The sequence below is a fragment of the Hibiscus syriacus genome, unplaced genomic scaffold (assembly GCF_006381635.1).
Source record: "Hibiscus syriacus cultivar Baekdansim isolate YM2019G1 unplaced genomic scaffold, ASM638163v2 tig00112114_pilon, whole genome shotgun sequence".
Taxonomy (NCBI): domain Eukaryota; kingdom Viridiplantae; phylum Streptophyta; class Magnoliopsida; order Malvales; family Malvaceae; genus Hibiscus; species Hibiscus syriacus.
The window spans coordinates 449,916-473,504 of NW_024063255.1; the positions used below are offsets into that span (position 1 = coordinate 449,916).

The 23,589-nt window shown below is 34.5% G+C and overlaps 1 protein-coding gene and 1 pseudogene across 3 annotated transcripts; both read left to right on the forward strand.

The window, feature by feature from the left end:
• The first annotated feature begins 11,689 nt into the window (after nt 1-11,689).
• Nucleotides 11,690-15,461, forward strand: LOC120174565 (annotated as a pseudogene).
• Nucleotides 15,462-16,751: 1,290 nt separating this feature from the next.
• Nucleotides 16,752-23,368, forward strand: LOC120174511 (exocyst complex component EXO70A1-like). Of its 3 annotated transcripts, none has more exons than XM_039181328.1 (13): nt 16,752-16,964; nt 17,055-17,150; nt 17,305-17,510; nt 18,234-18,491; nt 18,924-19,062; nt 19,150-19,362; nt 20,976-21,181; nt 21,555-21,755; nt 21,834-21,933; nt 22,311-22,417; nt 22,545-22,691; nt 23,001-23,166; nt 23,258-23,368. In XM_039181328.1, exons 1-12 carry the CDS (start codon nt 16,803-16,805, stop codon nt 23,116-23,118), a joined length of 1,953 nt encoding a protein of 650 aa, XP_039037259.1. In that variant the 5' UTR covers nt 16,752-16,802; the 3' UTR covers nt 23,119-23,166; nt 23,258-23,368. The 3 variants fall into 3 exon arrangements, with proteins under 3 accessions (XP_039037259.1, XP_039037260.1, XP_039037258.1); XM_039181329.1 differs by having other exon boundaries at nt 23,267-23,368; XM_039181327.1 differs by lacking the exon at nt 23,258-23,368 and having other exon boundaries at nt 23,001-23,233.
• Nucleotides 23,369-23,589: the final 221 nt, after the last annotated feature.

Consider the following 23,589-nt stretch of genomic DNA (forward strand, 5'->3'; position numbering starts at 1 on the left):
TTGTTTGTAGTATTAATTGAAAAGCTTTCTTCCCTATGCTTTGGTCCTTCTCCTTTTAATATTTTTAAGACTGAATTATGATCTTTATTTTAAATTAGTTTATAACTTTTTAAATATTTTGATTTTAGTTTTAAACTTTTACTCTCATTTTGAATTGATTTCTTAAACTTTTAGACATTCTGATTTTTTTTCAAACTATAGTTCTTATTTTAAATTGATTTCTAAACTTTTGAACATTTAAATAACATCCAGAGAAATATTATTGAGTGTTGACACACATATGCCAACAACACAAAATTTTAGAATGAGGTGAGCCCAAATAAAATTTCAGGGTGGACGCCATCAGTAAAATAAACAACTAATCGAAGAATTTTTAAATTTTAGTGTCCACCCTTACCAAGTTGTGGCTCCGCCACCGAAAACATCCCCAAAATCATTAAAAATTTTAGGGATGAAATTGAAATATTCAAAAGTTTAAGAACTAATACAGAATAATACTCAAATTATGAGATGAATTTTAAATTTTTAAAAATTTATGGACCAATATTTGTACATATCGATATTGGTATGTTTCGATAAATCATTTTTTAAGTATAATGGCTTAATTTCAAGTTTTTAGTAGAATATGTATACATCATATACAAATACGAATATATTTAATTACATATAATTGTACCCACCAAAAATTTTCTTTCTTGTAAATATGTTTATATGTAAATACAGTGCCGTGGCTGGGGCGGTGTGAACTGCGCGACGGCGCTGGGCCCCAAAGAGGACCTATTATGACGTTTTTCAAAAATAAACGTCACTATTGTTGCCGTTTAATTGAAAAAACGCCACTATAGATGGATCTATTGCGGCGTTTGTTAAAAAACGTCACTATTATTACCCCAAAATCAAATATATCTAAAAAAAATATGAGCCCCTTTATAAGAATTTGTATAGGGCCCCCGAAAACTTAGCCACGACCCTGCGTAAATAGAAATTTTAAACTTGTTAACCAACCCAAAAGAGTTAAATTTAATGGTTTTATCTTTAAATGTGATCATCAAATAAATGTCAAATTACATAAATAATCCCTGTAATTTAGTTGCAAAATTAATCCAATTGTAAGTTGTCCCATTTCCTTATTGGCATGGATTTCCAGTTTCCCAGTTCCTCCCTTCCCGCCCTATAATGAACAAAGAAAATCCCAAATTGAATCCCAAAATCATACGAACCTTGATGAATGATTAGACTATCGCAATACTGAATTTCAAATTCGCAACTCGATTTCTGAATTCGCAACAGGTTTTAATTTCGCAACACAAATGTTTTGGGTATATAAATACGCAGCAGCAACAACTCATAACCTAAATCCCTAAATCGCAACTCATTCCATCTCCATCTATCACTCTCTCCGGCGACATCCGTTCCTATATCCAACGACATCCTTCCCCATCCGGCAATAGGTTTTAGTTTCGCAGCTCGTTTGTTTAGTAAATTAATTTACAATAATGAAATCATCTAATGTTGATCGTGTTTGGATAGATTTGTGTTTTGGAGGGTCATGGGAGAATGTTCATGGTGTTTTACAATATATGCCTTTACCCATGAATCTTCAACTAAAACTGTCATTAAAAAAGTTAACTTATGAAACTCTAATGTTACGTGTTGCAAATAAATTAAATTTAGAGCCCCTAAGTAGATTTAGGCTATCTTATCATAAAAATTGTAAAGTTTATTTGTTAACCGACAATGAAGATGTTTAACGATTCATTGCTTACATTAGTGTTTCAAGTGATGATGTTACATTGTATGTTGTTGAACCTAGAAGTAGTGAAGTTGGGTCAGTAGCGGGTAGTAATCAACTAAGTTTTTCAACCCCAGTTTATGATGCTCAAATTTAATGGTTCCACCACAATTTCATCACCAAGCAAATATTGTTTCACCACATTTCCAATACCAAACACAATCTCAAAACCCACAACCTTTCCCTAATCCAAATCCCAATCAACTTTCAGCACCAAATTCTGGTTTTCGTATTGACCAGTTAGACGATGATGAGCTAACAAAAAAATTTGTGAGTACTAGTCAGTATTCGAAATTTGATCTTGGTCAATACCCGAACTTTGATCTTGGTCAATACTCGGATTTTGATGATTTTTCAGAATAAGAAACAGACCCTGCGTGTAATGATTTTGATATTGGTCAATACCCGAATTTTGATGATGAAACAGCCGTTGCCGAGGAATATGTTGTTGATGATAATGAGGAGGAAGTTACGACTGTAAATGAACATGTTGAACATCCATTCTGTAATTCATATAACACTGAAGAAGAAAAAGAAGAAGAAGAAATCCCCAAAGAAAAGTCCCCGAAGAAAATGCCACGGGAGTATAACTGGAATATGCCAGAATTACTTCAGATACCGGAAGAAGAGTTGGTAAAGATAGCAGTTGATTGTCACACAAAAATTATTCGTATCAAGAAAGATGATTGTTTTGATACAAAGGAATACTTGAAGATAACTTTGTATACGAAATGTGTGGAAGATGGCTATCAACTAAAAGTTAACAAATCAAGCAAAGATCGTTTCGAAACAAGGTGTATGATTGAAAAAAAACTGTATGTGGCGTATGATTGCAAAGATGATAAAAGATTGCGAAATGTTTCAAGTTAGGACTTTTATTGATAAACATACATGTTCAAGAACCCAAGTTTTTCCTCACCATAGACAGGCAAACAAAAAGGTGTTGGGTGGTTTTCTGGCTGAGTTAATGTTTTTGAATGATAGGGTATATCAGGGATATGAAATTATGACTGACATGAATGCTCGGTTCAAGATTAGTATCTCATATTCTCAAGCTTGGAGAGCCAAATGTTATGCCTTGGAATTGTTGAGGGGTCGCCAGAAGCATCGTTTGCCCAACTGCCGGCTTATTGTCACAATTTAAAGCTGAAAAATCTTGGGTCGGTAACTCATATCAAAACAGATAGAGATGGACGCTTTGAGTTGCTGTTTATCGCCATTGGTGCTGCGGTTAGTAAATCAATATAATTTTGTTGACTTATTTTTGCTAGTTACATGCATTTCACATTTAAATGATTATATTTCTTGTGTATATGATTTTGTAGATTCGTTCGTTTATTAATTGCATGCACCCAGTTATTATAGTTGACAGAGCACATTTAAAAGGTCGATACCTTGGAGTAAACTTATTAGAAGTAGCCATGGATGCTAACAATGGGATACTGCCAATAGCTTACGGGGTTGGAAAATCTGAAACCTCTGATTCATGGACATGGTTTATGGGGCATCTTAGGGATTGCATAAGTCCTATTAGCAATCTGACAATCATATCCGATAGGGTAAACTCAATTGATAACGCTGTTAGAAGGTGTTTCCCATATGCTTTTCATGGACTTTGTGGTGTTCATTTGTATAGAAATCTAAAATCAAGGTCTGCTGGTATAAAAAATCACAAATGGACATACTAGAAGGCTGTAAAAGCTTATCGGGAAGTGGATTTTAATAAGCATATAAACTGTTTAAGACGTGTTTTGCCTCAGTGTGCTCAAACACTAGAGTATGTCGGGTTTGAAAGATGGTCAAGAGTACATTAACTTGGAGCAAGATATGGTTTCATGACGTCTAATAGTGCAGAATCAATCAACGCTCTAAGTCGTCATTCCCGGAAATTACCCATTACTATGTTAATGGAGTTTTTTCGAGCCTCTATTCAACAGTGATACTACAAGAAAGAAACCATGCAGGTATTATTTCTTTAAATTCGTAACTTATCATATATTTTACTAAGTATTATTTATTTAAATTTACAGGAACATTGGAACATCGTGTTACACCATGGACAGAAAAAAGATAATGAAACGTGTTGTGAAGTCAACGTCATGGAGAGTTGAACCATGTTCAAACACTTTGTTTGGAGTACTGGATAATAACTTAAATGGGCTTGTCGATCTAAATGCAAAGACGTGTAGTTGTATGAATGGCAAACATCTGGTTATCCGTGTGGCCATGTTATAAAAGTTTCTCTTCATCTAAATCAAGATGATTCAAGCTCATACATTATGGATTGCTACACTACAGAAGTATATCGATAGACTTATGGCGAGATTGTCTACCCTATTCCACATCCTTCTGAGTGGGACATACCAGATGACTTACAAACAGTTTTGCCATCAGCCATGGACAGAAGGCTACCTGGCCGACCAAAAAGTCACGATCGTATACCGTCTAAGGGTAAAGAGAAGAAGAGATCGACATGTAGTCGGTGCAAGGAAAGTGGTCATACAAGGTTGACATGTGGATCACCAGTGCCATCACAATCATCTTTTCCTCTACCAAAATATGGATCCTCATCAAAATCCAAAGCTCATATGGTGTCAAGCAAAAGGCAATCAAAATCGCAATCATCTTTAAAATCCCAATCACAACTGGCTTCACCTTTTGGGATTGTTAACTTAGGTGATTTTTAAATACAAACGTTGTATTATGTGGATTTTATGTGTGAACTTTTAACATTTTCAGTTAGGCATGTATTAGTAAATTGAGTTTGAAAATTGATATGATATGTTCAGTTGTTATCACTTATGAGGCATTCATTTGACTATCGCAACACGGAAATGACGTTCGCAATCATCTTAATGTCTATCGCAACGTGGAAATAACTATCGCAATGCGAAATGAAAATCGCAAAGAGAATCGCAATGCGAAATGAAAATCACAACGAGGGAATCGCAAAGCAAAATGAAAATCGCAACGCGAATTTAGTTTCGCGTTGCGATTTTCATTTCGCGTTGCGATTCTCTCGTTGCGATTTTCATTTCGCATTGCGATAGTCATTTTTGCCTTCAACATAATGCATATTGAAATCAACAAAATCAACCATTACATTTCAATCAATTAAACAAGAACAAATAAGAATTATGTTCACATCAATTAAACAAATCAACTTTTACAAATCATCTTTTACAAATCAATTAAACAATCAAAAAATAAGCAATAATTCTTATTTCCTCATATACTATTGAATCAACTTTTGCAGCCATACATCATTTTCACGCAGCTCACTTCTAAGATTAACATGCAGAAACCAAACATTTGCTCAAACAACACTTTCTACACATCTAAAACCTACAAACAGCAAATTATTGAATTCTAGGTACTTAACCAAACATTTTCAAACCACAAGCCTATAAACTTACCAATTGTTTATGGACATTTTTATAACGCGGATGCAAGCAGGCAGCGTCTCGTATATATCGATCTAGCCATATAATTCCAAAACCACAAGCCTACTGCAGCTCTATCTCTATCGGTGGGAGGTAGATACTTTATACTTCCTGTGATCAAACGCTCCAACGCCAAGCATACGAGAGGACCACAATCCCCTCTGGGTCCTTTCGTTTGTTGTGGTGTGGTCTCGTCTCTGCTAACTGTAATATTGAGCTTCTTTGGCTTCTTGTTTCCAGAACGAGTCCAATAATTTATCGCATCTAAGAATTTAACCAAATGAGAGCTCTATCCCTTAATAATATCTCTTAAATCAGCCAATGATATGTAATTTATCATGTTGTCATATACTATTGCCTTAAGGGATGAGAGCTGAAGCTCGACGAGAAGCCAATGTTTACGTTCCAAAACAGGGATAAACACATGCAATCATAAGTAATAATTCATTCTTTTGCGCACTTATTTATGAATACCTTTAAACTCAATCTAAAATAAATACTAACCTTATCGACCTCCCACCATGCAGGATAAAGTTTAGCTTGTCCATTGCCCAACGCAAATGATTCATCTCGTTGATTCTTCAAGTGAACGGTGTTAAAAGACGTCGGCATAATTGTATATTGTGTATTTCTTTTATTTTCCTTAAGTTTCCTAATTATTAGAAGACGTGACACCCACGCATCGATATGCTGTTTTACAAAAAAAGACATATATTAGTAACTTACATAAATTTAAAAAAAATAATCAAATTGAAATATAAGAAAAATATAAGACTTACCCCTCCATCAAAATAGCCATTGTCTTCGACCCCTAATAATACGCCCCACCAAGACCGATCAAGCAGCAAATAGATATCATCGTTGAGCTTGCATATGTCAGTGAAACACCCCTGGCTCCGCTTATGTAGATAAAAATCAACTACGGTCTTAGCCCAAAGGGTGTTATACAGAATTGTGTCCGGCAGTTGTCTCCTCTCCACTTCAGATACCGATATGGTACTGGCCGGTAACTCATACGAGAGCCAACTTGAATCCATCATGTCCGATACGTCAGAGGGTTTCTCAAGAATCTTACATATTACGCCAAGTGAATCGGACTCTTGAATAGTGGGAGGGACCTCTTCAACGATGACAGTGGCCTCTTGAACGGTGGGAGGGGACTCTCGAGGAATGATAAGGGCCTCTTCAACGATAGGAGTAGACTCTTGAGGGATGACAGGCGATTCGGGCTTCTTCTTGCGGTGTCTTCGCACTATTGGGGTGTACGGAGACTTAATAGCACGTGCACGCTGTCTGATGCGTGAACTCTGTCGTGCAAGAAAAACCCGACGTAAAGCATCCACCTAAAAACACGTCAGCTAAATAATTAAATACAAATATCAGTAAATAAACAGACATGATATTTAAACAGTGAAAACAAAGATAAATATGTTTCAAACTTGCATTGAATTCACCCAAGTCATTATTCTATCATAGTTCACAAAATGCATCAGATAACAAAGGCAAATATGTTTCAAACTTGCAACACTGTCAACTTAGTATTTGTCTTTGTCTATTGGTTGAAGTAATGCAATTCATTCAAGTTTCAATTTGCAGAAGAAGAATGGAACTTAAAATCGCAACGTGAAAAATAACTATCGCAACGCTAAATGAAAATCGCAACGCGAAATGAAAATCGCAACGACAAAATCGCAACGCGAAACCAAAAATCGCAACGCGATTATAGTTTCGCGTTGCGATTTTGTCGTTGCGATTTTCATTTCGCGTTGCGATTTTCGTTTCGCGTTGCGATTTTCGTTTCGCGTTGCGATTTTCGTTTCGCGTTACGATTTTCATTCTCTCGTTGCGATTTTCATTTCAACCAAAAGACAAAACAGTGTTACTAAATTAGTTTCAAGAATAAACTATTTCTTCTTCTTCTGCAAATTGAAACTTGAATGGATTGCATTACTTCAACCAAAAGATAAAACAAAGACAAATACTAACTTCATAGTATTAAAGAATACACAGTTTAGCAGAATTGATAGCAAACGAACAATTTTACTTTCAACCAAAAGACAAAACAAAGACAAATACTAACTTCACAGTGTTAAAGAATACACAGTTTAGCATAATTGGCAGCAACCGAACAAATTTACTTTCAACCAAAAGATAAAACAAAGACAAATACTAACTTCACAGTGTTAAAGAATACACAGTTTAGCAGAATTGGCAGCAACCGAATAAATTTACTTCAACCAAAAGACAAAACAAAAGACAAATACTAACTTCACAGTGTTAATAAACAGTTTAGCAGTATTGGCAGCAACCGAATAAATTTACTAAGCAATCTAAGTGAAATGGTTAATCTAAGTGAAATTACGAGTAAATTTATCATCAAGTTAAATATGGAAAATCTTAAACTTACATCATTGCGTAGAGTATAAACCTCATTCTGCAACGATACTACCATCTCAGGTAGAGCGGCAACCTCACCACGTAAAGTAGACACTTCCACACGCCATGCACCATCGTTATCGCGTAGAGTACCGATCTCCTCACGCAAGGCATTAACCTCATCATGTAACTCTCTTGACTCATCCCGTGGAGGTGGAGAACAGGGAGATAGAAGTCGTGGCATCTTTTCCGGTCGCCTATCATGAGGTGATGGTGGAGAAGAGGCTCGATGATGTGACGTGATAAGTGATGGCTCTCGTTGTAGAGGTGTATAGTCGGGTCGATCAGGTGATGGCTCTGGGTGAGGTGATGGCTCTCGAAGTGGAGGAAGTGGAGGCTGCTCATCATTCGTGCCATCAAGAAAACGCTGACTACCTTGCCACCAATCAGTGGCAAGCTCAGCCTCCGTGGGTGTCAGTCTCATTAATGGAGTGTTGGCCTCCTAAAAATATAAAAACTCAAACAAAGTTAAACGTCTACTATTAATAACTTGTTTATATATGATAGTATTTGTGTTAACTTACATTATTTATTGTCGCATATGGTATTAAGTCTTCCCAATCCAACAGACATTTCCTCTTCCAGGAAATAGCCCTAGGAATATCATTTGAGGTTTTTAATGCATATGTCCGCATGCTGGGGAAAGCCTCGAATATCCAAATTTACAAACAATATAATAACAAACATTAGTAATTGTTAAATAATTAATTATAATTTTGAAAATATTATAAAGAAATTCTTATCTTAAAGGCCCAAACAAAGCCTGACAAAGTGTATTTCGACCCATCGCCCCGCAAACTTTTACGGTCATCAAAGGCAGACGACAACTTAGTCCAGGTAGCTTTCCATATATACGAACCCCACGGAAACAGATTCCATGCATTTAGGTCCTCTACCAATAATATTAGCTCCTGAGGAATAGGTTGTCTGGCCTCTCTGCCTAAAAAGCCGGTATACAAAAGTAGTAGAAGGCATACTCGGACAATATCGACGTTATTCATCCGAGTAAAACCATCTTTCTTATTAAACAATTTCTTCAGGTCGTCGACGTGTAAGTTCGGCTTCTCTATTGACTCATCAGGAAAAACCCTGGATAACCATGATGGGCGGGTGATATGACGAGTGTACCGGCCTACATCATCGTGTCTGAATCGTAGACCAGTGATTAAGCAGAACTCCTTCCGCCCAAAACAAGTATACGCCGGTGGAAAACGAAACCATATCTCTTCCTCACCACGTTGTATACTGTCGGGTAGATCGCTAGTCATGATCTGAAGCCACAAATGGGTCAAATTAGCATCTCCACCCGGATGCTGTACTCTCAGCCATGGCCCGAAGCAGGTTTCCTCAAACAATTTTCTTTGTGCATGTGAAAGCTTTGAAGCAATTGTAGTGGCTAGGCTAACTTTATTCCTTAATGTCAATGAAGCCGAAAAAAATTTCTACAAAAACAATAAACATACCAAGTTAGATATACCAAAAACTACACTGTGAAGATATACCAAAAACAATAAACATAAATAGTAGTTTATTCTTGAAACTAAAATTTGCAACACTGTTTTGTCTTTTGGTTAAAATGAAAATCGCAACGAGAGAATGAAAATCGCAACGCAAAAATGACTATCGCAACGAGAGAATCGCAACGCGAAATGAAAATCGCAACGCGAAATGAAAATCGCAATGCGATTTTGGTTTCGCGTTGCGATTATCTCGTTGCGATTTTCATTTCGCGTTGCGATTCTCTCGTTGCAATAGTCATTTCCGCGTTGCGATTTTCATTCTCGAAACTATTCTTCTTCTGCATTACTTCAACCAAAAGACAAAACAAAGACATATACTAACTTCACATGGTTAAATACTAAACAGTTTAGCAGTATTGGCAGCAATAGAATGAATTTAATAAGAAATCTAAGTGAAATGGTTAATCTATTATTGAAATTACCAGTAAACTTATCATCAATTTCAATATGAAAAACCTAAAATAATGCAAAATTTTCAAAATAAAAATAATTAAAAAAAACTAACCCTCGGAGGTTGATTTTCCATTTCTGAATGATTGTGAGGGATTTCTGACCGTGAATAGTTGTGAGGGATTTCGTCGGCGATGGGGACGGAAATCTTCGGAGATGGGGACGGATTTCGCCGTAGAGAGTGAGAGATGGAGATGGGACTGAGTGTTGTGATTTTAGGTTTGAGGTTATGAATTGCGATTACTGTAGACGGTTCAGTTTCTGATATATTAAGAAAAAATTCGTGTTTGAAATTTGAAAAAAAAATACGCGTTAATACGAATGGCGCTATGTAAATCGCATTGCGATAGTCAGATTCGCATTGCGATTTACGTATTCGCATTGCGATTTTCATAATTCGCATTGCGATTTACTTAATCGCGTTGCGGTTTACGTATTCGCAACGCGAATTTGGGAAATCGCAATGCGATAGTCAGAATCGCGTTACGAATCTGGAAACTGATTTGCGATACCGGAGATCGCGTTGCGAATTATCGATCGCATTGCGATTTAGTTGGTCATTTTGGCAAATTCAAAAAAAAGTTAGTTAAAATCGTATATTATAAGACATTTTTGGTCACTGCGGTTATTTTCTATAATTTTAAGTTAAAAAACAACGATTTCGAGTGTAATTAAAAATATAATTAAAAAGCATAATATTTTAAGATACACAACCTAAAACTATACTTTTTTATTACATTTTAGATTAAACTAAAAATAATCATTTTTTAACATTAAATTAGGTTGTCACATAACAAAATCATCCTAAAAAATATACATTTTATGAAAAACGCATTCCAAAATAACTTCTATCAAGCTACACGTAATTGAAAATATACAAATTCAAAAAGTAATTATAAATAAATATTAAATTTTAATAAATAATATTGGATTTAAAAAAGGCCATAATTTAATAGCCACGAGGATAGCTTAGCCATTTTATAAAAACATTTAAAAAAATAAGAAATTTACGGGGTGAGGGTCAACAAACACCTACGAGTACCGACACCCTCGGTTGTTGCCTTCATGATTTTTAAACCTAAAAACCCTAGTGGTATGGGTATGCACATTTCCATGAGTTCCACATCTTCCCCCCTACTCCATATTCTTCATCTCTCTAAATAAAATAAAGGGTTAAGTATATAAATAGTTTTCGAGTATATGATATTATTTTAATAGATCTCATAATTATTAAAAGTTACAAAATATTCATTCAACTATAGGATCTTATTTTATTGAATTTTTCGACTATTAAAATTTATAAAATGGTCACTTGGTTATTCATTTATTCCAAATAAGTCATTTTTCGTTAAAAATTTGATTGTAGTCTGAGCTATACTTTAATCTACTGATTAATGGAGGAACCACGTAAGGGTGAAAGGGAGACACGACCCTCCCAAACTTTTATGGTTTAATTGTATTTTAAGCCCTTAAATTAAAATTAAATTATGACCCTCCTAAAATTTTGATTTAATTATTTTTTAAGATATTATCAATTTTTAAGTTAAATGAAATTAAGTTTTGCCTCTACATTTTTTGGTTAATTACTTTTTATTACATGAAAATTTTGAAATTAATGAAATTAAACCCTAATCCTCTAGTTTTTGTGTGCTTTCCCATTTTAGAACCTTATTAGTTTTAAAGATAAACAATTTGACATCTCCATAGTATAGTTTCTTCATAATTACTAACTGATATATGATAAAATCTGATTTTAAAATCTCAAATGACTATTATATCTTAATTATTATATTAATTTCAGCTTAAACGATCGTCAAATTTTTAATAAAAAATAAATTTAAAATATATAAATAATTAAATAACTATTTTATAACTTTTTAATATGAAATTTAATAAAATAATATATTATAATTTGATGAATATTTTTATGACTTTTATTTATATAAAATAAACAACTACTTGACAAACCCTTACCCTCGGACTGAGAATCTGTCCCACCATCCCATCATTTTTAATAATTTTGTCCCTTTCCTCGTTCATCCTTTTCTTCTATATCACTTCTCTGAAACTTCAACCATTTTTATCATTCAAAATCATTAAGTTCAGTAACTAACCATCCTTTGTTGTTGTATATAAAAACCCCACCAAGAATCAAGTCCCAGTCGTCTTGCTTTGACTTGAAAATTACCCAAATCAATGTTTACATCTTCTTCTTCGTCTCCGATTGTTTACTCTTTGACCCCTTTTTCTTCACTTTTATCTCTTTTCCTCTTTGCTCCTCATATCCTTCCTAGCGGAAACCGCCACCGGAAACCGCTGATCTCGCTCCAAGATGAACTAGACGATCTCCATCTCTTCCATGAAGCAGTCTCTATGGCCACGGCCACCTCTCATGGCGGTTCTTCAAAGATTTCCCATCTGGGTACTATTAACCCAAAGCCCAAAATCGTTTTTCTTTTCCTCACCAGCTCGGATCTCGTCTTTGCTCCTTTATGGCAACGTTTCTTTGAATCCTCAAACGATGATCTCTTCAATGTCTATATCCATGCCGATCCGGTTACTAAACTATCGAGTCCGGAATGGTTAATAAAAGCCAATATCATCCCGGCTAAAACCACCGCACGCGCCTCCCCGACGCTCATCTCCGCCGCGCGGAGAGTCATGGCCAACGCGATCATCGACGATCTATTCAATCTGTACTTCGCACTGGTATCCCAACACTGTATCCCTCTCCGTTCCTTTAAATTCGTTTATACTTCCCTTTTCGGAAACCCTTCATCGGCACACAAAGCGTTTTTCTCACAAGAGCTACATCGAGATCTTATCGGAGGCGCCGTATTTGCACAACCGGTACGTCGCCCGGGGCGATGGCATGTTGCTACCGGAGATTCCGTACGATAAATTCCGGGTCGGGTCACAGTTCTTCGTGCTGGCCAAGCGGCACGTTTTGCTTGTGTTGAGAGAAAGGAAGTTGTGGAGGAAATTCAAGCTTCCTTGTTTAGATTTAGATTCTTGTTACCCTGAAGAACATTATTTCCCTACATTATTATCAATGGCGGATCCCAAAGGGAGCAGCCATTACACATTAACTAGAGTTAATTGGACTGACAGAGCAGACGGTCATCCGCATACGTACCATTCGCCGGAGCTTATACATACGCTGAGGAAATCGAATTCGAGTTCTAATTATTCGTATTTCTTCGCTAGGAAGTTCTCACCGGATTGCTTGAAGCCGTTGCTGGAAATCGCCGACGATGTCATTTTCAGGGATTGAACTGAGTCCGGTAAGCTCCTAATTCACTTGCAAAGATAATTTTTAGGATAATCTACATGTTTAGTACCTCAACTATCACTTTTGTTCTGTTTTGGTCAATTAACTATTATTTTTTCCCAAAATCATACTTAATGTTATGTTTTGATCATTGTTAATTTTTTAATTTTAGATGATTAAAATGAAATTAAAATTTAATGTTATATATGATTTTGAAATAACATATAGTTTGATGACTAAAATGAAACAAAAATGATAGTTGTAATACTATAAGTGTAATTTACCATTTTTCTATTTGACCGAGTTAACTTTTTTGAGTGGTTAAAATTTAGAGACCGAGTTTAGTGATTTGTTTTGGTTGGCGAGTTAAACAAGTTCCCATGATTTCAGGCTACAGTTGCAAATTGGAAGTTTAGTGGGAATGTCTCAGGTATAGTAGTATTAATATACAGTAAATGAATGATATTATCTAAAATATTATTATTTTTTTAATATTTTTAGTAAAGTATTATTTAAGATATTATTTTTTATCGAAAAAAATTTAATTTTAGACACTATCTAAAATATTTAACATTTTTAATAAAGCGTTATTTAAAATATTATTTTTTTCTACTATAAATGTTAATATTAGGTTCTACCGAAAATTAGTTAGCGAAAATAATATTTTCTGTAAAAAAAAATATTTTAGGTAGCGTTTTACTGAAAATATTAAAAAATATTTTCAGTATACAATAAAACTACTTAACCTAATTTAGTGAAATTAAATTAAGTAAAAATAAACACATTTTATTTATGTCATCATCGTGACAATGCTCTTGATTTAGTTAGGTATGTAGACATGGACTGTTTACCTATCTTTAAATTTGGCTTTTTTTCAATATTAATTATAGGGTAAACTTAACCTTTAATATTCAACAATCACTTTTATTCCATTTTAATCTCTTTATTATTTTTATTTTAAAATCATATCTAACTTTATGTTTTTATTTTATTTTGATAACTTATCATTAAAAAGTTAATATAACTGTTGACGTTGTATTTTTAAAAATTTGAAATGATGATGTGACATTATCTTATGGTGACACATCATCATCAATGTTAATATTTTAATGGTGGGTAACCAAAATGAAATCAAAACGTAACGTTAGATATGATTTTGAAATAAAAATTTGTTGAGTGAGCAAAATGAAACAAAAGTGATAGTTGGGTACTAAATGTGTAGTCTACCCTTAATGATATTAATAGGTCGAAATCAATATCATATTTGTTACTTAATGTTTAGTTTAAAAACATGAATTCATAGTTTTAACATCATATTTAGATATGGTAACAAAGTGGGTTAAGGTAAGTTTTTGGTTGATTCGAATCTTACTTAATATTATAACAATAAAATTTGATTCGATTTAAGTTCAAAATTATTTTTTATCTGCCCTGAATCCAACTTAAAAATTTAATTAGAAATGTGACTCTTCCCGACTTCATTTAATATAAATTTGGATTTTTCATATGATTTTTTTTAAAATAAAAAAAATAATTGAATAAAATATTAATTTAATAATATAACTAAAATTTAATTTTAGTTTAATACTATAATTTTAGTACTTTATATGTTATTTATTACACATATTTTTATCAAACCCGAACTAATAATCTATAAATACATGAAAAATGATATATTTATAATTATTTTAGGATGGGACAAATTCTTAAACTTGAGCTCGATTTGATCCAATCAAATTTAAGAAAAAATATGATTAATTTAATAAACTCTAATCTAATATCCGTCAAGTACTAGTTCTTTTTTCATCCTTAATAATACTTTTTTAACATTATAATTAAGATCTCCTTCGAAATAAGAACCAAGGAAGGACTTCATCAATAGTTCAGCTTTTATGTTTTTTTTATTAAGTAGAGAGGTATTATATTTTTAACGTAAATGTCAGGACTCGAATTTACATAAAATGAAACAATATGAGCATTTTTTTACCACTAATTCAATTAATGTATCTCGGTTCAACCTTTATGTTTTGGCAAGTGTAATGGTCAATCTAAGTAGAGCCAACACAAAGACAATTTAAAAGGTACAAATTTGTCCTCAACCCTAAATGCAGAGTTTACTAACCCTGGATCTAAGATGTTTTGTATTGTATTGTATTGTGTGTTTGAGATTGGGGTTTGGATGTTTGGATGATGCCAACATTCACATGAATTAATCGAAGTCTAAATAAGGTATTGATGCCATGTGACTGTTTTCAGGTAGTCAGCCTGATGAAGAACATGCAAGGCTTTGGACTTCGAGGAACAATGGTGCTGCTCTTTGTCTTCTCTTGTACATAAATTGGGGTTTTTTTTCTCAAGAGTTTAATTGGGAAAGATGGAAAGGTGGGCAAAGAGTGGAGTTAGTGGAGAAGGATAAGGCTTAAGCAATATATTATTAATTGTTGATTTTGAGAGGTGTGTGTAGTTTATGACTTGTGAGCTTCTCCCATTTGCCCTTTACTTTCCACCTAAGCAAAGCTTCTTCAATTGTAATTATACGTATTATCCTTGCTTGTGTGTACGTTGAGGTTTCGGGTTTAAGTATATGCGTTTGTAGGGTATGTATATGTTAATAACTAAAAAAGAATATGAATGAATAATATTTTATAATCACCTTAGACTAATAAAAGATTTAACGTAACCAATATATAACCCATCTCTTCTTCAATTTTCACTTTCCATTCTCATCAACATCGAACGCCCTTACAGGCCCTTAAAAAAATCTCTTATACTAAAGCAGATACTAAAGCAATATAATCTCAACATCCAGATACTGAAGCAGCACTTGATAAAGCCTCTTCATCGTCCTCGAAATTGTAGTGCTCATAGACTTGACGTAACAATTCCCTGCATGATACAACGACCCCTTGCTTAATGCAAGCCAAGAAAGCACCAAACAGTTTTCGACGAAGACTACTGTATACTTTGCCACTAAACTCGATCCCACAAAATAAAATCAGAAACGAAGCCATGAACTTAACTGTGGAGCTTGCCATTTGGTGGCTCCCAAACATTAATTGTGCATTTTATTGTCATATTGTCAGGCGGTGCAAATGCAATGATATTATCATTTAACAATGTGCCTCCCAAATAGAGTGCATTTTATTGCAGATATGTACATTCCTGTCTAATGCAGGAAGCCATTTGTGTGCCTCGGAGAGCACTTCCAAGGAGAGTATCAAAGCTTTACTTTGCTACGAGAGGTATGTTAAATATTTTTTTTTTTTTGCTTTTTACATTAGTAAATGAAGGAGAACAAACTCAAGTTACTAGAATTTGGATATGTTTGTTTTAACTAAAACCTAGTGTTCCTTATTACATTCATCCCAGCATGCATCGTGAGAACCATTTACCCTACGTAGCTTCTACTCATTATTTTTCTTATAATATTCGTATCCAATTCGTTTCCAGCGCATTTGGACATAGGTTTGAGAATACCACCCTCTAAATACATAAAACAAAAGAAAAACATTTTTATTTATTCCTATTTCGTGAGGTCATTGGACCCATTTTTTATATAGTCTAGGATGTGATTATAAAGATAATACACGTTTAAAATATTGATAATATATGTATATTTTATAAATACAATTGTTTGTATCTAAAATTTAAAAAAAATATTTTTTTTTTCACTATTGAAACCTCTCAATAAATTCGTCTTTGGACCGACTTTGACAGTAGCTTACTTGATGGATAATTTTGGACCGGTAAATTTCCGGTTCACCGTTGAACCGACCCGGACAGATCGACAACAAAGACGAGGTGAAACGAAGAATTGTCAACCCATTTTCCCCACCAAATTCTGAGTATTGAACGCTTTTGCTCAGAAAAACTAAAAGCAAAGGACAAACATGGGAATAGCAGTTGCAGGGATGGATTCCCTTAGCGAGAGAGCAGCATTGATGAGGGAAGCTCTTCAAAAGAGCCAAACAATCACGGACAACGTCGTCACCATTCTCGGCTCCTTCGACAGTCGCCTCTCCTCCCTCGAAACCGCCATGCGACCTACTCAGGTCACCTTCTGTTCTCTCTAGATCTTACCTCGAAACAAAATCAGATGAGTCAATTCCTTTGCCTCATGCTTTTTTTTTTCGGTTTTGCAGATTAGAACTCATGCTATAAGGAAAGCTCATGAGAATATAGACAAGTCTTTGAAGTCTGCCGAAGTCATTTTGGCGCAATTCGATCTCTCTCGTCAGGTTAGCGCTTTATTAGCATTTGTCTCACTGAAAAGAACAAAAAACAGTTCTAGATCTGTTGATTAGGTTGGTGTTTGTTTATGTTTATTCAAACCTAATCCTTGAATTATGGAAGACTTGCTATTTTTATTATTGATCGTTTGAATTTTGGTAGGCGGAGGCTAAAATACTTAAGGGGCCGCGTGAGGATCTAGAAGGTTATCTGGGAGCAATTGATCAGCTAAGGAGCAACATTCGGTTTTTTAGCAGCAACAAGAACTTTAGGAATAACGATGGGGTGCTTAATCAGTCTAACACTTTACTTGCTACAGCTATTTCAAAGCTAGAGGACGAGTTTAAGCAGCGATTAAATTCTTATAGGTTTGTATTTCTGACCTTTTTTTTCTTATGAGTTGTACATTTTAGTGAATTCTTGTCTTGTAAAAGATCTAATCCCCATGATGAGATGGTGACTTCTTGGTTTGTATTGAAATTTTCTGCCATCAGTTCAGATCTTTTACATTTGTGCCTATCCGGGGGGGGGGGGTACCACTGCATATTTGATCTTCCTTTCCTACATCTAAACTATATCTTCCTGACTATAGTTTTTTCCGTTATTAATTTACTAAGCATTTGCATTGATTTATTGAGTTTGATTTGTCAATGTTTCTTGCATCTGTATCTGTGCAAGCATGGGCATGTATGTGTCTTTTGAGCATTATTTATGTCAGGTTTCATTTTTCAGAATGTACATAGAGACAAAACTGTTAATCTGATTGAAAATATGATTAGCAGCTGTAAGGTTGAGATTCAAATGGTCTACTTGCTAAATTGTGAATCGCTAATGTTAATGCTGCCAGGTACCTCATAATTTGTTGCTGGTTTTCCCTCTATTTTAGTCTATGAATAAATCCAAGCACTAAATGGAAAATAATCAAATTTCCTATTTTTAAATTGAGTTTACTCTTTTCAGAGAGTTTAACAATAACCTACACTTGGTGTGTTAGGATATGACATTTCAATTTTTAAGGATCTAGTTTTTTTTAGTTTACTTAATGTTTTATTCCTTCCATTTATTTCTTTGGCCTTTTAATTGAATTTCAGCAAACCTATTGATCCTGATCGTCTGTTTGATGGCCTTCCAAATGCGCTACGTCCATCATCAGGATCACCTGGAAATCAAGGAGAGGCTGGTGGCAAGTCTACATCCTATAGCCATTCTGAGCATCACAATGTTGACCTGGAAACTGCTGTGTATACTCCTCCCACTCTTATACCTCCACGAGTTATGCCATTGCTGCATGATCTGGCTAAGCAGATGGTTCGAGCTGGTCACCAGCAGCAGTTACTCAGGATTTATAAGTAAGATTTTCTGTTTTCGTTTAGTTATTTAAGCTTATATTCTTTTACTTGTTTGGTTGTTTCGACTTAAAGCCATTAATTTTTTATTTTTATTTTGAACAATTAAATTGTGATATGGTTGTCACTTCATTGGTAAGTGTTTTGTGCAGTTCTAGTTAAATAGAAGTGCGGAGCACATGTTGGCAACATAGGGAGCTAACATAGATAAAGTTTTAGAAAATGACTCCCTAGGCTCCTTCCAAATCAATCTGTATCTTGTACTTCCATGTGAGATGTTTACATATACACGGTTCATTGTGGTTGTTTTGAAGTGTTGCCTACAATAGACATATATACTTTTAGCTTCCGTAGATAAGTTATTCATATCTAGAACAGTGTGTGTTTTCATTATTATTTTGCTGGAAATGATCTTACATTGTTGTTATTTCTCAGAGAAACTCGTTCTTTGGTCCTGGAAGAAAGTCTCCAGAAATTGGGAGTTGAAAAACTTAGCAAAGATGATGTCCAGAAGATGCAGTGGGAGGTTTTGGAGGCAAAGATTGGGAATTGGATTCACTTTATGCGTATTGCTGTAAGTAACATAGTAACATTCTGGGATATGGAGAAATTTCAATCAACTTGCTCTTCATAAACTTATCATGTATTCATATTTGAAAAGGTCAAACTACTATTTGCTGGAGAACGAAAAGTTTGTGATCAAATGTTTGAAGGCTTTGATTCTCTTAGTGATCAATGTTTTGCCGAAGTTACTGCAAGTAGTGTTTCTGTTCTACTCAGTTTTGGTGAGGCGATTGCGAGAAGCAAGAGATCACCGGAAAAGTTATTTGTACTTCTAGACATGTATGAGATAATGAGAGAGCTTCACTCTGAGGTATGCTAAATATTACAAAACTCATGAGGTCATTGATTGAGAGAATTGTACATGGGGAATGGATAAAATAGATATGCCCATTTGATGTAGTTCCACGTAATTAGGCAGATCTGGGATTTTCTAGGTTTCCATGTTAGCTAAATTACTTTTAATATTCGGGTCAGATGGAACAACTTATAATATTTTATATCGTCTTGGCCAAACATGCACCCTATATTATGCATTTGAATAGAATAGTTCTAAAGTCTAAACGAAGGACTGCACTTTGTTTCATTTTCTTCTTTATTTCTCTCTCTTTTTTTTGCTTTTGATACACATTTTTCTTAATAAAAAAATACAACAAGTGGTTCACTGTAAGACTATGACTTTCTATTAGATCTCATATTTCCTTTATCAATTTATCGCTTATATTTGTATTTACCAATTATTTCACTATATATTTTTTTTGATAGGAATTAGGCCTCATTAAAAAACCCCTTCTTAATTATTGTGTTCTATAGTACACAATAATCATTGGAAGGGGGAAAAGAGTGCCCAGAATTTTATTGCCAAACATAAGAATTACAACCAAAACCAAACAAGCAATACAACAACGTCCATTACAACAACCCACCAACCCCATTCACACCAAACTACAACCTCATCTCTCACTAACCTATTCCAGATTTAGCTAAACAGTCTGCTTCCCTATTAATACATCTGTTGATATGCCTAGTAATAACATTAAAATGCAGCACAGTCTTCTGAATTTCTGTGACCAAATCAACATAGTGAACCGGGCAAAGTTCCGGGTTGTTGATCCACTTCAAAGCAAGATAGGAATCACTTTCTAAAATCAGAATCCCCTTATCCCTCCAAACTGAATCCAAAAATAATTCTAACCCAGCTTTGATCGCAAAAATCTCAGCAAGAATCGGAGAACAAGGTCCTGTCGCTCTTGAGAAGAAAACCAACTTCTTATTATCAACATCCCTTAGGACTCCTCCAATACCACTGCTTCTCCAGTCATAGTAACAGCCCCATCAACATTCATCTTAAAATAACCCGAAGGAGGAGGAGACCACTTAAATTTAGGCAAACGAAACTTAGAGGGGGAATGATGCACATCCGCCAAGGTTGTCACCCACAAGACTGTCAACATGAATAGATAAGTGCTTGTTTTTAGCACTATATGAAGATTGTTACTTCCAGTTAAAGTTAATTAAACTGAAACTGATGTCCAAATTGACGTGAATCTATTGAAAATTTCATTTTATCGATGTTAGAATTTATCAACTTCATGTACCAAATGCATACCTTTCTAGTCGTACTTTTGTCTTTTGAAAATAGATATTAAGGTTGTGAAGTAATTTGTTTCATAAGTCTGCTATAGTCTCTTCATAATTTCATATATCTCATGGATTGGGCATTTAAGGTTTGCAACAATACTAGGTAATATCCTCAAAATCTATGATATATTCTATTTGATCTAGTCTTCCATCTTGGTTGATAATCTAGTGGAAAAAAGATGATCAAGTTTAATCTGTAGCAATCACTTCCCTGCTGTAAAGATGGGGCATATTCAAATGGTACTAGGTACTTCCCATTAACTTAACAGATGGTTTCTTTTGCAGATTGAAACCATTTTCCAAGGTAAATCGTGTACTGAGATTAGAGAATCTGCATTGGGCTTAACAAAGCGACTTGCCCAGACAGCTCAGGAGACCTTTGGTGATTTTGAAGAAGCAGTTGAAAAAGATGCAACAAAAACTTCTGTTTTGGATGGAACTGTACATCCTTTAACCAGCTATGTGATTAATTATGTAAAATTTTTATTCGAGTAAGTTCTGCTTTCTGTAATTTCAAGTTTATTGCTCTCTATTTGGGTCGTGATAATGCATGCTAATTGCATGTTTCTTTTACAGTTTATTATGTATGACCTGTGATCATTAGGACTCATTTATACTTGGTTTCATTTTAACAAATGGGAGATTGGGCATATGTCCGCAGGATTGACTATCCTACAGTTTTCATAATAAAATCATGATATGATCATATGTTATTTTGCCTTGTCTTGATCTTGAAGCCAATTTACCTGTCCAATTTTAAGAAACTTGAGTTGCTGGATATTTATTTATTTTTGCTGCATGATTCCATCAGCTATTGATATATTCATGCTGTTGAACTGACAATCATGTGTTAAATTCCTGCAGCTACCAATCAACATTGAAGCAACTCTTCCAGGAATTTGAAACTGGTGATGATACTGGATCTCAGTTAGCTTCTGTAACAATGAGAATAATGCAGGCTCTTCAAACAAATTTGGATGGAAAATCAAAGCAGTATAAAGATCCTTCTTTGACTCACTTATTTCTCATGAATAATATTCATTATATGGTGAGATCTGTGCGCAGGTATGTCTTAAATCTGAATTCTCCTGTAAAGGTTGCTTTCATCTTACATGTATTCATACTTTCTAATTTCTTGTTTAGGTCCGAAGCCAAAGACCTGTTAGGGGATGATTGGGTCCAAAGACACAGGAGGATTGTGCAGCAGCATGCAAACCAATACAAAAGGAATGCTTGGCAAAAAGTATTTTCTGATTACCTAATTGACATAAGGCAGAACAAGACAAATTTGGCGTTGTTCTTTTCTTTGCTGTTTTTTACTAATATATTCAAAAAATAAATCACTCATTTATGCAATAGACTTTGATGATAAGCTACTAGTTTTGAACTGTTGTATACATTTGGAAAAGTTGGCCGATTCGATAAATTTCCATGGGTACATTAGTTTTGGACTAAACAACATTTGGTAATTCCGAAGAGATGATTTTCTTCATTTCTAACATGCCTACTGCCTTGTATTCATTTGGAAATAGCTTGCAGTTGTACAATGCTTTCAGATGAGTCATTTTCTGTTGTTCGAAAAATTAACCATCTTTTTTCTCATTGTCTTTTCTACTGTAGATCCTTCAGTGCCTATCTATACAAGGAATGACCTCATCCGGAGGTGGTAGTGCAGTAGGTGATGGAGGCAATAGCAGTGGAGTATCCAGAGCATTGGTTAAAGACAGGTCAATTTCAATCGGCCTGTTGACTCCGTTTGGATTTTCATTTAATTCCTCAAAAATTTTATATCAGAATCCTTCTAGTTTATTTTCTCTATACCTCTGATCTTGATGCGCAAGCTGTTTGGATCAGGTTCAAGATTTTCAATATGCAATTTGAGGAGCTTCATCAAAGACAATCTCAATGGACGGTGCCTGACACGGAATTGAGAGAGTCCCTGAGGCTTGCAGTTGCTGAAGTGTTGTTACCTGCCTATAGATCATTCCTGAAACGCTTCGGGTACGTTTTTTCGCCTTACTTATAAACCTATTATTGATTTCTAGTAATACAAAAATACTAGAGAGCCCCTGAACTTTCTTAAGTCCTTTTGTTTTACTGTGTCAAATAAGTTCTAATCCTTTGATTTTTTTTTTGAAAAAAAGCTGACAACTTCTCAACCATGTATCTTCTGACCGTTATTATATATATATTCAAGATGAAGATAATTTTCCCATAAATCAAAGTAGATGTTTTTACTTATCTTTCGAGAAATCCGTACCATCCCCGATTTGAACATGTTCTTATTTCTGAGTTCTTGATTTCCTGTAGACCTCTAGTTGAGAATGGGAAGAATCCTCAGAAGTACGTCAAGTACACAGCAGAGGATCTCGAACGAATGCTGGGAGAATTCTTCGAGGGCAAGAACTTAAGCGAACCTAAACGATAATTTTAATCCCGCTGCTTTTGAGAATCGACTTGTGGGATTGTTTCTCAGGTATGTAGGCCGTTTCGCATATCGTTTCTTGAATGTGTGATGGTGGTTCTGTTTCTGAAGTTATTTGTTTATCTCTTTGAATTGCAATAAGATCTGTTGGTTGTGAGGAAAGTAAAGCAAAGAAGGAAGAGGGAGACCTTAAATTTGTTCTGTAAAAATGCGTGCTGTCTATAACGGATTTAATTTCCCTGTCCAAGCATTCGAGTATTGTCTATATTTGTAAATGAGTTAACTCAAATACGAGACGCGTAATATTTTTTTCTTTATTCTTTTTTAAAAATGAGCTTTCATACATAAATTTTACAAATATTTTTTTAATTTTTAAATTTGTATAAGTTTGCATAATATAAGATTATAATCTTATATTATGTGTTTAGAAGTAATATAAGATTATAATGTTTAATTAGAAGAATATAACATTAT